We start from the raw sequence: 15,503 nt of genomic DNA, 5'->3' as shown, positions 1-15,503 counted from the left end.
GCAGTACTGAGACATCTCAGGCTAGTCACTCCCATGGTAAACTAAGGCAAGGTAGAAGCCCAACCTTTAGCCCAGCTTAATAACTACCCCCTAAATCAGTCACTGCTATCCCCGTCCACTTCTGGAGATATAGGCTACTGTGAATAGTGAAATATGTTTGGTGCTGCCACATTTGGAGCTGTATAAGCAGATGCCCACACACTGACTGACACAGCTCTTGACAGATAAGGGCCACTTGACCCAGCCAATCTGCCCAGTCCCACCTGCCTATTGTGTCCTCACAGACATATTGGGTCTCCTGTCATTTCTCTCCCTCATCCCTACCACTACCCTCTGTATGTGTCCCAAGCACCTTGAAATCTGACCCTGTTTTGGTTGTTTCTGGTGGTGATTCTGGGCATTCTCCAGTAAACGTTTCTTCACATTTCTGTCGAATGATCCCACTATACTAGGGTAGGTAGTCTTAAATAAAAACAAGAAAGATACTGAAATAGAAGGGGGTGCTACAGAGCAGGAGTGAGCTGCATAGGCAGAGCTGTGAGTGAGGCTCTCAGTATTTGAATATCAGGGGGTGAGGCAAAGCAGGAGTGAGGTGCATTGATAGAGCTGTGTATACGAGGGTCTCAGTGCTGGAATATCAGAAGATGCTATAGGCAGGACAGAAATACATTAGCAGAGCTGTGTTTGTTGGGGGGGGGGGGGGAGGCTCAGTACTGGGGTTCAGAAGGTTCTGCAGGGGAGGAGTAGCACATATGGGAAAAGTGGTGTGTGAGGGTCAGTCCTGGAAAAACAGAGATGTTGCAAGGTTGAAATAAGGTGCATTGACAAGATGGGGTGGGGGATGATCCTCAGTATCGGAACAGCAGGGATGCTGCAGGGCAGGAGTGAGGTGCACTGGCAGAGTTGTGTGTGTATAAATTCTAGTACAGAAATAAGGTGGAAAATCTCTTCCAAAGAAAATTGCTTTGTGCCACCTGGTTTATACTTGCTGCTGTCCCTTACCTTGCTCCAGGCACACATCGGATGTACATACACCCGATCCGATTCCCACGGCTGCTCTTGGTCACAAACCCCTCCATGATGTCCAGCTCCCTCTGTGTGTACTGGAAGTCAGCACGCTCCATCAGATGAAGCTTCCAGCGGGCCATGATGCCACTTCCTCCCCTGGTGCTGCTTGGAGCTCCAGGCCCTGCTCCCTCCGCCTCTGGGAGCAGAGCATAAGTAGGTTCTGGTGGCAGGAATGCCAGTTTAGCCGCAATCCGACTTGGGCAAGGGGGGCAGCAGAAGAGGCAGCAGAGTTCACTAACAGAGAGCCCGTTCATGGCAGAGAGGGGGAGCGGTCAAATTGCAATGAACAAAAAAATAAAGAAAAAAAGATCCCTTTCTAAAAACTGCCGAATTGGCGTGATTTCTGTATGCCACTTTAGTCATCTACTAGCCATTGTTCTGCATTAGAAAAAAGTCCTACAGTTCCCTTTCATGGTATCACCAGCACTATTAACATTTCTTTCTACTATTTTTTGGGGACAACAGGAAGTTTCAGTTTTTTAATTAGATAGGAAATAAAGCCAAACTCAGTTGTGTCTTCTTTAAAAAAAAATCAAAGTGATAGACAAGGAAGAAAAAGAAAATAGTTTACAAGTTTGGAGAAAGCTTATTCCACCCCCCACCCCCACCCCCAAAGGATGTGAAATACTGTCAGGAATTACACCACTGGGCAAGTTTTAAACAATTTACATGCATGTGCATACATGTAAGAAAAGACATATACATGCCAGACACATGTATATATGTAACCAATAACACCCAAGAATAAATTGCCTCTGGATGTATATATTTACCAATGATATACACGGCCAGAAATACCCTCAAAACAGATCCAGTGAACAAGAGAGGATTTTACAATTAATATTCCAGTATATTAATATATTTAACCGGTTATAAATTAGAATTTCCTCAGGAATCAGCCTTAGGCTAAACATCCATTATTGTTACAAAAACACAGATGCGGCGAAATGACAAAACACTGAGCGTTGTTCTTTGTCTTTAGAACATAAATATATATATATATATATATATATATATATATATATATATATATATATATATATATATATATATATAAAATTAAAACAACGCCTTGTAAAATCTAACTCGAGTTTAAATAAAAATAGTTCGTTCAAGGACCGTCAGGGCTTGAGAGGCTTTAAACCGCGAAAGTATCCCTGTTCGGCACTGCCTGGGAGAAGAGAGAGGGGGAAACTGGCATATTAATAATAATGTCAACATAGAGATTAACATGGCAGGAAAATAAAAACCAAACACCTTACGATTCACAGCCAGAATTCGATCCTGGAAATTCAAAAAGAAACCGAACCAAACCCGTAATCAAGGCAAAACAGCAAAGAGGCTGACATTGATTCCTTGGGTAACTGCATTTTCTTTCAAGGGATTTTACCTCTTCTGCTTCCCCCGTGCGCCCAACCATAAAATAACATTCGGGGGGGGGGGGGCAGCGGGATCGGAAGCCAGGAGGACTCCGATGATCCAGTCTAACCTGCTGCCGCGTGTAATCGAGGCCAAAAGCTCCTGAAACGGACTTCGGTCGGGCGCTGATCCAGTGACCTCCTGAAAGCGGACCAGGCCGAGCAGCGTTCGCCTAAAGGGATTTAAAGGGACAACGCTACCGCGTGGCCCCCAACAGCAGCAACAACGCGTCCCGCCGGGGCTGATCGCTCTCCCCTCCCCCTCCCTTCCTCACTTTCTCCTGACCTGGAGGCTCCAAGTGGCGGATGTGACAGAAGCAGCAGCTCCGAAGTGGAAGTGACGCCTTCGCCCTGCGAGCAGCACATTCCCTCCAGGGGCAGCAGGAGGGAGGCACAAGGCTTGTGCTGGCAGAGGAAGCCGAGCTGAGGAAGGGCAGATCAGACTCGACCTAATCTACCTGTGGAATATTTGGACCTTGTATCCGTATTGGGGAGATTCTGTATTGATGGTGTTAGTGTTGGTTTATGTAAAATATGAATTTATTTGTTATAATGTATTCCTTTGAAAATAGATGTTTAAAAAGGGCGAGTTATCAAATGTTAAACAATACTAATCTAAAAGGGGTTGATTTGGGCAATCAAAAGAACAAAAAGCAAAAGGCTGCTTAACCTAGCTAAGAAGGTTCACCAGAAAATTCAGTCCTACATGTCTTTTTTTTTTTAATAAACATAAGGCTGTTATGTTTATTTACCATCCTCCAGTACTGTATACTTCTGTGTAAGTATACAGTGAGTCAAATTACATGTTTTCTTGAGAGAAATATAGAGTGGAATTTAGATAATCTTTTTAAGATTAGGGTTGGGATTTATAAAATGGTCTTTGCAGAGACAGCGGTCTCCTCTTATCCTCTGTCTTGCATGTTGTCTCTGGAGAAGAGACAAGTGGGAGAGGGCTGACCTGTCTCTGTTTTTCACTACCTAGCCATTTAAAAAAATTAGTTATTTTAAAACTGGGACTATTCTCACCTAGGATTTTTTTTGTTGAAAATTTCATAACACCTTAAGGTTTTACTAATATTTTCCATTCTACAAACGTTATAGGCTTTAGTCTTAAATGTTTTATCAAAGCCGTTGGCATAGGAATAGGAGCCAACTTTTCAAAAAGATTGGGGGTGCTCAACTCGGCACACATTACCATGCCTGTAAAAAGGAAAACAAAATATGGCAGGGTCATAAGCACAACTGGCCAGACCATATTAGATGTAGGTCTTAGCAGGTAATACATACATTAGGAGGACTTGTGGCTAAAGAAGAGCCAGTCTCTCTTCCTCCCCAATCCCAGTTCATCCCTACTGATTTACTCCACTTCATTTTTCTTCTCCCTCCCTCCTTCCACCCACAGTCCATCTAAACCACACAGTCATATCCCTTCCAGTTCAGCCTGGCCTATTTATACCACCCACAATCACACAAATTGTTTTATTTTTGTGAAAAAGGAAAATGATGTCCCTCTCAATTTCTTTTTCAAATTTTCAGCCCTAAACATCACATACTGCCAAAAGTCTATCTGCTCCCCTGTGTCCCTTCAGTACAATAACTTACTTATCCTGGTGACCAAAAGGCTGGAGGAGAATGGCAAAATACCAACTGTTCCTCACCAGCTTGCACAGGAATTGTTACTAAACTTAATGTTCAAACCTTTGTGCCTGTAGTTTGTCTTATATCCTTTCTCTGCTTATTTTTGGTCTTCTCTTATGCTTCCTCTCTGCCTTCATGTTCTTTGTCTTTTATTAATTCTTTTCCAGTCTTTATTTATTTCATTTCTCTTTACTCCATGTGTTTGCCACTCCATAACCTGTTTCTTAACCATCTCTCACTTCCTTCTAGTGTCACCCCCTCTTGCCCCTTCTCCCACCTTCATATCTCTTCCCTCCATCATGACCTCTTTACTCTCATCTTTCCCAGTCCCACAGATACACTCCATCTCTTTCAGCTTCTTTTTTCCTCTGCATCTTGCGTCCCCTCTGCCTGCTTTTCTTCCTGTCTTCCAAACCATGTCTCCTCCTCCCAGCTCCATGCCTCCATTATAGCCTATTATCTCCCTCTGAGCCCATCTCATTCAAAGTGGTTTACATATTATATACAGGTACTTATTTTGTACCTGGGACAATGGAGGGTTAAGTGACTTGTCCAGAGTCACAAGGAGCTGCAGTGGGAATCGAACCTAGTTCCCCAGGATCAGAGTCCACTGCACTAACCACTAGGCTACTCCTCCACTTTCACTTACCCTTTCCTATTCCTTTCCCTACAGCTGAATTCTAAGTCTATCCCCACCATCCAGCTTCTCTTCCCCATACAGCTCCTTTATGCCTCTTCTAGTTCTCCCAACCATTAACACCTCTCAATTCCCATTACCTATTCTTAGCCCTCTCTATTCCTCTTCTAGTACTTTTCTGTCTCTTAATTGCTAAATATATTACTTGGCAATACATGTAAAATTGTCATGCCAATAAAGTTGTGACCAAGAGGCATATGGAACTTTGTAAGTCTAAGTGCTTTGAAAATGAGCCTCTTAGTCTCATTCCCTTTTCTTTGTGTCTATCTGCTGCTCTTCCCCTCCCCATTAGCAGCTGCTGGCAGGCAGTGCCTCTATCCTTAGTTACAGCTGCTCCCTCCTCCCCCTGAAGTCCATCAGTCAGACACGGCCAGCCAATAGGCTGCAAAATATCTCTGTTCCTGCTGTAGCCCATTGGTCAGACATGCCAGCCAATAGGCTAAAGGGGTAGGTGGGAGAAGTAACTGGGATACAGAAACACTTGCAACATGGAGATTTATTTTTCTTGCAATATATTTTTATTGAATATTTATAATGCTAGTGGAACCAAGCCCATTTGAAACGGGCCCTAGGAAGGCTCTTGTCTAAGCGATTTTTCCTCTCTCCCCTGCCCTGCCCTCCCCTCCATGTCCAGCGATTCTTTCGTCCCCTCCCATCCCCTCCGTGTCCTGCGATTCTGACCTCCCCTCCATGTCCGGTGATTCTCCTCTATGTGCAGCTATTCTCCTCTTCCCTGCCCTTCCATTCGTGTCCCACGATTCTCTCCTCCCCTCCCATCTCATCCATGTCCATCGATTCTCCTCTGCCCTGCCCTCCCCTCTATGTCCTGCGATTCTGTCCTTCCCTTCATGTCCATCAATTGTCCTGTGCCCTGTCCTCCTATCCGTGTCCTGCAATTCTGCCCTCCCCAGAGATTGTCCTCTGCCTTGCCCTCCCATCCCATCCATATCCATCCATCGATCGAAAGAGAGAGTGTGTGTGTATATGTGTGTGAGAGAGAGAGAGCTGATAGGACTCCCTGTGACAGTGGAGGGTCAGTTGCTCCTTATAGCCAGTTGTTTGAGGCAGCAAAGCATGGCTCGTGTTTGAGTCGCCTGCCCCCCCCCCCTTGTTCTAGTATTTTGCGTGTGTGAGAGAGTGAAAGTGTGTGTGTGTGCGCATCTGTCTGAAAGAGAGAGTGTGAGAGTGAGTTCAGTGAGAGAGAGAGAGAGTGTGTGTGTGAGAGAGAGTTGGTAGGAGTCCCTGAGACAGTAGAGGGAGATGTGTTATGAGTTTCATTTCGGTCCTAGTGAGGGGTCGCTGGAGAGAACCATTTGGATGGGTTAAGTGGAGGTCAGATATAGCCAAGTTTGGGGAAATAGGTAGCTGACATAAAGGCAAAATTATCCCCAATTCTGAAAACAGAAATTTTGTTCATGCTCATGCTTCAGCGGGAAGAGTTGTTTACATCCTCAACAGCGCCGCATGCTTGCCTTATAGTAGCGACTGCCTCCTCCTTCCTTTCAGTTCTTCCCCTCGCCTGCCTGTGCGTATTCCCAACCACACATGTAGTGAGCTCTCAGTGTCCAGGCTTCCTTCTGAAGCCGCAGTTGTGCCGGTGCGCCTGTTGTGTCCCTGTCGTGGCCGCGCACATGCGCGATGCACTATGAGAATGGCTGTGGAGCTCGGGTTGGCTGAAAGAGCGGACAGTAGCGTTTTAATGTCCGCCATGTTGGCTATGGCGTATTGAAGAGAGAGAGAGAGACGGGAGCGACTTAAAAAAAACATCTCAGAAACCGGCTGCAGAAAGGTAGACCTGGCTGCGCATCAGCACACTATTGTATAAGCAGGAAGTTTTAGGGAAACTCAAATGAGGTTTAATACAAAACTTGCAGTAGCCTTTTTTCCTTGGAAAACCTTGGACTCCTTAGCTCTTCGTTGCCAGCAGTCATCCGGTACTGGACTGCCTGGGAATGGTTCTCTCTCTGGGGAGGGGGGGGGGGGGTGGAGCTTCAACGACGTTGGGAGACAGCTGTGACGTACCGCTGGTCCTGCCTCTAACCACGTCTGGAGAGACCTGTGATGTGCCGCTGGTCTTGCCTCTACGTGTCGCTGTTCCTGCCTCTAACAACGTCGGGAGAGATCTGTGACGTGCCGCACATGCGCAGCACGTCGGTCACTCTTCATTTATATAGTAGGATAGTGTAACAACATGGAGATTTGTGCTCCAAATTTAATAAAGTAAATATAAAAATATTGAGGGTGCCTAGGCACCCACTGAGCTGGCACCTATGGCTGTTGGTGTGTATTGTTTAGAAGTTAAATACCTGCTAAATTGGAGCCTTCCACAGTTCTGCTGTTTTAGCACTGGAATGAAATGACAGTGCCAGCCACCAAGTATGGTGGCACTGCAAAGTATGGTTGAGGGAGGGTCCCAGAGTTACCCTAACTTCAAGATTCATACCCTATTTCTGAAGATGTCACACTGGATGGGTACTGCACTTTGATATTTTACGTTGTAGGTCTGATACACTGCAATGCTCTTCCTATTGGTAACTTTGTACATTTTCAGAAATATCTTAAAGCCTATTATTTAGTGAGGCTTTTCAATAACCAGTTCTGCATTATGTACCCTTGCTTTTGCTGATTTCAACAGGTCTTATGACTATGATCTTATTACATTTTTTAAAAATTTTTTGTCATGTTTGTTTTATTAGATTCATTTTGTTTGTGTTATGTTTTGTTGTAACTTAGTAGATGATGGCACATAAAGACCTGTACAGCCCATCCAATCTACCCACAGTCACATTCGTTATCCATTCATTTTTAAACCATCACTGTCCTTATGTCCCAGCTACTGGAGTTGTCATCTATACCCACTCCAGCCCATCCTATTCTTGCCATATATGGGACACAGACTGTAGAAGTCTGTCTGGCATTGGCCTTGGTTCCGTACAGTTGGAGTTGCAGTTGCAGTCAAAGAACCACTACTGCACATCCTAACATCAACATCCTTGAGGTTAAGGTTTGTGTTGATACCATCCTCTTTCTTTTTAGGGTTCCTCTGTGTTTATCCCATGTCTTTTTGAATTCTGTAACTGCTTTTGTGTCCACCACCTCCACTGGCAGTGTATTCCACGTACTGAGTCTACCACCCTGTAACCTGCATTCATGTACCTTAGTTTTACTGCTGTCCAGTCTCTAGGAAAGATATGGCTTTATATTAATTTCTGAAGTACCTAAACATCTGATTCATATCTCCCCTATCCCTTCTTTCCTCAGGGGTATACGTGGAGGGGCATAATCGAAAGGGACATCCAAGTTTTGCTGAGGACATCCATGCAAAACGTCCAGGTGGAGGGGCGTGGAAACCCATATTATTGAAACAAGATGGATGCCCATCTTTCTTTTCGATAATACGGTCGGGGACGCCCAAATCTTGAAATTTAGGTCGTCCTTAGAGATGGTCATCCCTAGACTTGGTCGTGTCTGATTTTCGGCGATAATGGAAACCAAGGATGCCCATCTCAGAAACGACCAAATGCAAGCCCTTTGGTCGTGGGAGGAGCCAGCATTCGTAGTGCACTGGTCCCCCTGACATGCCAGGACACCAACCAGGCACCCTAGAGGGCACTGCAGTGGACTTCAGAAATTGCTCCCAGGTACATAGCTCCCTTACCTTGTGTGCTGAGCCCCCCCAAACCCACTATCCACAACTGTACACCACTACCATAGCCCTTATGGGTGAAGGGGGCACCTAGATGTGGGTACAGTGGGTTTGTGGTGGGTTTTGGAGGGCTCACATTTACTACCACAAGTGTAACAGGTAGGGGGGGATAGGCCTGGGTCTGCCTGCCTGAAATGCACTGCACCCACTAAAAGTGCTCCAGGGACCTGCATACTGCTGTGATGGACCTGAGTATGACATTTGAGGTTGGCATAGAGGCTGACACAAAATATTTTTAAAGATGTTTTTTTAGGGTGGGAAGGGGTTAGTGATCACTAGGGGAGTAAGGGGAGGTGATCCCCGATTCTGTCCGGTGGTCATCTGGTCAGTTCGGGCACCTCTTTGTGGCTTGGTTGTAAGAAAAACAGGACCAGGTAAAGTCGTCCAAGTGCTCGTCAAGGATGCCCTTTTTTTCCATTATGGGTCAAGGATGCCCATGTGTTAGGCACGCCCAAGTCCCGCCTTTGCTACGCCTCCGACACGCCCCTGTGAACTTTGGTCATTCCCGCGACGGAAAGCAGTTGGGGACACCCAAAATCGGCTTTCAATTATGCCGATTTGGGCGACCCTGTGAAAAGGATGCCCATCTTCCGATTTGTGTTGAAAGATGGGCGTCCTCTTTCGAAAATGAGCCTGATAGTCAGATGTTCAAGTCTGTTCTTCTTTTGTCATTAACCCTTTTCATCTGCTTTCTCTGAACAGCTTCACATATTAGTGGGATCTGGCCTGTGCCACTTCTTTTCTTGTGCAGGTTATATCTTTTCTAGTCAATCACCTGAGAACCTGGGGCACTGATTTTGACTCCCACCATAGCTCTTTGTGATTCAGGACAAGTCACGTAACCCTTCACTGTCCCAGGTACAAATAAGTACCTGTATATCAAACATATAAATGGCGAGTGTCGTACTCACTCGCAAATGCGCAGTAGAGACCCTCTCTGCCCCGCCCCCGCGCCAATACGTTATGATGGGGCGGAACAGAGAGGGTCTCTACTGCCCATTTGTGAGGGACGAAACCGCTAACGCTCCCCCTACCCTCCACCCAGCCGGGCCCTCGCTCCGCTATTGAAACAGCGAGGGAACGCAGCACACAGCCCTGCTCTGCTGAGCTGCCATCCTTCCTTCTTCTCTGCCTGTGTCCCGCCCTCGACGACGTTACATCACACGCAGGTGGGACACAGGCAGAGAAGAAGAAGGAAGGCGACAGCAGCTCAGCAGAGCAGGGCTGTGTGCTGCGTTCCCTCGCTGTTTCAATAGTGGAGCGAGGGCCCGGGCTGGATGGAAGGGTGGCGGCGACTCGGGGGGAGGCCTTGCAGCGGCGACGGGAAGGGGCTTTCAACCCCCCCCCCTTTCCTATACTAGCCCGTTTTTACGGGCTCAACGGCTAGTAATATATAAACCACTTTGATTGTTATTACAAAAAGGTGGTATATCAAATTCCATCTCCTTTCCCTTAGATATAGTGAATAAGGTAACATTGCACAGGGTGAGACTAGCCCAACAGGAGGACAGATAGGGAACCTTGGAACAACAGGCAGGACAACCTAAAAGTATGGAAGTTGCATCAATGAAGGATAACAAAGCCATGAGTTGTAAGTTGGAACATCTTGAAAAGCAAGTAAGGAAGACTAATTTGAAAACTTTGAACTTCCCAAAGTCTTCATTGGTACTGTAGGGCACTCCTTTGGACAAGTGCTAGACATATCTTTAGGAGGTACTATTGTGAATCAATGTTTTTACTCTTTCAATAAGTACAAAGACTAGGGGACACTCAATGAAATTTCATGGAAATACAGGAAATATTTTTTCACTCAATGAATAGTTAAGCTCTGGAACTCTTTGCCAGAGGATGTAGTAACAGCTAGGATAGGAAATAGGTTCTAGGCCCTCCCTATAATCTTCCTATCCTCCCTAAAGAAATGTTTTACAATCATTCAGCTCTATAGACCAGTAGTGTCACTCTTTCCCCTATCATTCACCCTCTGGACCTACTCCATCCATGTTTATATCCTTCAAAAAAGGTATTTGACAGGGTGATACCATTGAAGGCTACAGAGGTGAATAGAAATCTGAAAAATTATGACAGATAAACAACATCCTATCCTGTCTGCCCATCTGCACCAACTACTAAGTTCAACAACAGGAGGCAGAGATCTACGAATGCTCAGGCAGCAACACTATGGTTTGTGTGACCTGCTCTATATTTTTGCTGCCCACTACTAAGTTCTACAATCTGGTAACAGCAGTTCGTGTATCTGGGTTTAAAAAAGGTTTGGACAAGTTCCTGGAGGAAATGTACATAGTCTGCTTTGCAGACAGACACAGGGAAGCCACTGCTTGCCCTGGAATTGGTAGCATGGAAGGTTGCTACTATTTGGGTTTCTGCCAAATTCCTCCAGGAACTTGTCCAAACCTTTTTTAAACCAAGATACACTAACCACTTACTACATCCTCCAACAACAAGTTCCGGAGCTTAACTATTTGAGTAAAAAAATATATCCTATTTGTTTTAAAACTATTTCCATATAATTTCATTGTACTTTTTAAAAGAGTGAAAAATTGATTCACTTCTACCCATTTTACACCACTCAGAATTTTATAGACCGCAATCATATCCCCCCCCTCAGGTGTCTCTTTTCCAAGCTGGAGAGCCCTAACTTCTTCCTCCTTTCCTCATATGGGAGTTCCACCCTTTTTATCATTTTAGTCACACTTTGAATCTTTTCTAATTTCGCTATATCTTGTTTGAGATATGGTGACCACAATTGAATGCAATACTCAAGGTGAAGTCGCACAATGGAGCGATACAGAGGCATTATAATATTCTTGGTCTTATTTTGCACCCCTTTCCTAATAATTCCTAGCATCCTGTTTGATGTTTTGGCTGCTGCTACACACTGAGCAGAAGATTTCAGCATATTGTCTACAATGACACCTAGATCTTTTTCTAGAGTGCTGACTCCTAAGGTGGACCCTATCATCAGGTATTTATGATTCAGATTATTCTTCCCAGTGTGCATCACTTTGCATTTGTCCACATTAAATTTCATCTGCCATTTAGATGCCCAGTCTTCCGGTTTCCTAAGGTCTTCCTGCAATTTTTCACAATCCACGTGTTTTGATAACTTTGGATAGTTTTGTTTTATCTGCAGATTTAATCACCTCACTTGTTCCATTTTCCAGATCATTTATAAATATGTTAAATAGCATTGATCTCACTACAGATCCCTATGACACGCCACTATTCACCCTCCTCCATTGAGAAAAATGGCCATTTAACCCTACCCTCTGTTTTCTGTCCAATAACCAATTCCTAATCCACAGGACATTGCTTCCTATTCCAAGACTTTTAATTTTCTTAGGAGTCTTTCATGAGGAACTTTGTCAAGAGCTTTCTGAAAATCCAGATACACTACATCAACCAGCTTGCCTTTATCCACATGTTTATTTATGCCTTCAAAGAAATGAAGCAAATTGGTGAGGCAAGACATTCCTTGGCTAAACCTATCTGTCCCATTAAACCATGTTTGTCTATGTGTTCTGTAATTTTCTTTTTATAATAGTTTCCACTATTTTCCCCACCACTGAAGTCAAGCTTACTGGTCGGTAATTTCCCGGATCACTCCAGAACCCTTTAAAAAAATTGGTGTTACATTGGCCACCCTCCAATCTTCAGGCACTACAGATGATTTTTATTTATTTATTTATTTTTAAAAATGATTTGTAAGAAGTCTTTATTAATAGTTCAAGCGTGGAGGAAAAAGAAACAGATATTTAACAACAATGTGGTATTTGCCATAGTACACATATAAAAACATAAAACAATGGGAAAAAAAAGGCAGTGTTTCCTCCAGCCCCATTTGGTTACATTTCTCCTAAGGTAACCAAATGGAACTTCAAAACTTTAGTAAACATTTTGTGTACTACAGATGATTTTAGCAACAGGTTATAGATCACTAACAACAGATCAGCAATTTCATATTTGAGTTTTTTCAGTACCTTAGGGTATATGCCATCTAGTCCAGGTGATTTATCACTCTTTAACTTGTCAGTTTGGCTCAGTACATCTTCCAGGTTCACTGAGATTTCTTTCAGTTCCTTTGCATCATCACCTTTGATCTCTTACATCTTATTCCGTAAAAACCGAAGCAAATAATTCATTCAATCTCTCCACTATGGCCTTGTCCTCCTTGAGTGCCCTTTTTGCTCCTTTTTGATCTAACGGTCCCACAGATTCTCTACACAGGCTTTCTGTGTTTAGTAGCAGCTGTGTTCCCCAGTCCTCTCTGCAGACTGTACATATGTGATTGAAAGGGACTATGGAAGTGGGAACTACATGCTTCTGATGTTACTTAACCCTCTATTGTCCCAGGTACAAAAACAGATTGTGAGCCCTGTAGGCAGGGCCGTGCCAACACGGTAAGCGAGGTAAGCATGGCAGGGGGGCGTTTCCCTCTGGGGGGGCGCCGCCGCACCATGCTCACCTCGCTCACCCTCCCCCCAACATCCCTTTTCTTTTTTTTTCCTTTTTAAATGTACCTCCGTAGCGTTTCCAGCAGCGCAGCGTCAGTGAAGGAGGCGGCGCTCCCGACGTCGCTAGCCTTCCCTTCGCTGTGTTCCGCCTTCTGACGTCAGAATAGCGCCGCCTCCTTCACTGACGCTGCGCTGCCGGAACCGCCACGGAGGTAAATTTAAAAAGAAAAAAAAAGAAAAGGGATGTTGGGGGGAGAGAAGAGGGTGGGCAGCTGAACAATGGGAGCGGGAGGGCAGGGGAGAGATGAGAGCATGGATGCGAAGGGGGGGGGTCATGGAAGGGAGAGAGGGGAATTGCTGGAAAAGGATGAATGGAGGGGGCAGGGGACAGAGGAGCATGGATGGGCATGGATTGGGAGGGCAGGGCTCAGGGAGAGGGGAATTGCTGGATAGGGATGAATGGAGGGGGGCAGGGGACAGAGGAGCATGGATGGGCATGGATTGGGAGGGCAGGGCTCAGGGAGAGAGGGGAATTGCTGGAAAAGGATGAATGGAGGGGGCAGGGGACAGAGGAGCATGGATTGGGAGGGCAGGGCTCAGGGAGAGAGGGGAATTGCTGGAAAAGGATGAATGGAGGGGGCAGGGGACAGAGGAGCATGGATGGGCATGGATTGGGAGGGCAGGGCTCAGGGAGAGAGGGGAATTGCTGGAAAATGATGAATGGAGGGGGCAGGGGACAGAGGAGCATGGATTGGGAGGGCAGGGCTCAGGGAGAGAGGGGAATTGCTGGAAAAGGATGAATGGAGGGGGCAGGGGACAGAGGAGCATGGATGGGCATGGATTGGGAGGGCAGGGCTCAGGGAGAGAGGGGAATTGCTGGATAGAGATGGAGGGAGCAGGGGACAGAGGAGCAAGGATGGGCATGGATTGGGAGGGCAGGGCTCAGGGAGAGGGGAATTGCTGGAAAAGGATGAATGGAGGGGGCAGGGGACAGAGGAGCATGGATTGGGAGGGCAGGGCTCAGGGAGAGAGGGGAATTGCTGGAAAAGGAAGAATGGAGGGGCAGGGGACAGAGGAGCATGGATGGGCATGGATTGGGAGGGCAGGGCTCAGGGAGAGAGAGGTATTGCTGGAAAAGGATGAATGGAGGGGGCATGGGACAGAGGAGCATGGATGGGAGGGCAGGGCTCAGGGAGAGAGGAGAAATTGCTGGACATAGAGGGGAGGGAAGAAAGATGAAGGAGATGAAATGAGGGAAAAGGAAGAGAGGAAATAAACTGCACATGGATGAAGAAAATAGGCAGAAGCTGAGGACCAGAAATGAAGAAGAAAGGAGGAAAGGAAAGAAATAAAATGGAAAGGAAGCCCTGGAAACGGAGTTAAGAGGACAGATAGCAGCAGAATCAGATACTGGGCCAGCATGATCAGAAAAAGAAAGTCACCAGACAACAAAGGTAGAAAAAAATCATTTTATTTTCATTTTAGTCATAGGCGCCCGGTATCGAAGGCTTGGGGAGGCTAAGCCTCCCCAGCCGCAGCAAGCCGGCTCCTCCCCCTCCCTCAGGATCCGGTCCCAGTCCGTCACGTTACCGACCTGACTCTTCGTCTTCGGAGCTGTTTCAAATCCCACACACCTGTCAGTGCCCATGAATGTGCAGACCTGTTTCATCCAGCTGCAGAGCACATCTTCTGAGCTGTCAGTGCTTACTCTCCCCCGCTGCGCTGGCGCTGCCGGCATTCGCGCTTTAAAAATGGCCGCCGAGTCTTTCAGAGGCGGCCTTGCGAGACTTCTGCTGAAGTCTTGGCGGCCGACCTGTAAGTCTCGGCGGCCATTTTGAAGCGCGAACGCCAGCAGCGCCAGCGCAGCAGGGGGAGAGTTAGCGCTGACGGCTCAGAAGATGTGCTCTGCAGCTGGATGAAACAGGTCTGCACATTCATGGGCACTGACAGGTGTGTGGGATTTGAAACTGCTTGCAAGCATATTGCTGTTGCTTTTTATGTAGTCAGCACAGAAAGACAAGAAACCGATTCAGAGTTAGTAGTTGAAAATTATCCACAATCTCTCCCCCATTAAATATAAAAATACTAATAGTAAACAGAACTTATAACCCACTGAAACCTTGAAGTTCAGAGCAGCTCACATGATAAGAAACTGGTCAAATCTAGGAATTAACATAAATTCATGACAACCAGTGTGCTAACAATTGGAAAGTAATGCAAAGTAGGCTTAAGTTGTAAACCGTAAAATGAAATTATACAGAATTTAGAATACATTAAAAAAAAATAAAGATCTTTAAATTTAATTGAAAACCTACTTAGGGGATCAAAGTCGTAATCATAACCGAGAGTCATATGTGGAATTCAAGACCTCAGGGTTATGGCAGTTGCTGTTGGTCAGGATTCAGAATACCCTTAACTCATCTTAATGAGATGGAGTCACATTCATATGCCCTACATCATATGCAAATCGATCTCATGCATATTCATGAGGCATAGCACAAAAC

At 45.7% G+C, this 15,503-nt stretch overlaps 1 protein-coding gene across 1 annotated transcript in view; it reads right to left on the bottom strand.

The window, feature by feature from the left end:
* The window catches only part of ABHD17A (abhydrolase domain containing 17A), a 47,352-nt gene extending 45,279 nt beyond the window's left edge, over positions 1 to 2,073 (bottom strand). Inside the window, exon 1 of the mRNA XM_030217417.1 lies at positions 1,003 to 2,073. Within this exon, the coding sequence (XP_030073277.1) occupies positions 1,003 to 1,322 (320 nt within the window). The 5' untranslated portion in view covers positions 1,323 to 2,073. The remainder of the gene's footprint in view (positions 1 to 1,002) is intronic.
* Between the last annotated feature and the right edge of the window lie 13,430 nt (positions 2,074 to 15,503).

Source organism: Microcaecilia unicolor, chromosome 11 (genome assembly GCF_901765095.1).
Source record: "Microcaecilia unicolor chromosome 11, aMicUni1.1, whole genome shotgun sequence".
Classification (NCBI taxonomy): Eukaryota; Metazoa; Chordata; class Amphibia; order Gymnophiona; family Siphonopidae; genus Microcaecilia; species Microcaecilia unicolor.
The sequence above is the reverse complement of the archived record's forward strand: the minus strand, read 5'-3'. Positions and strand labels throughout refer to the sequence as shown.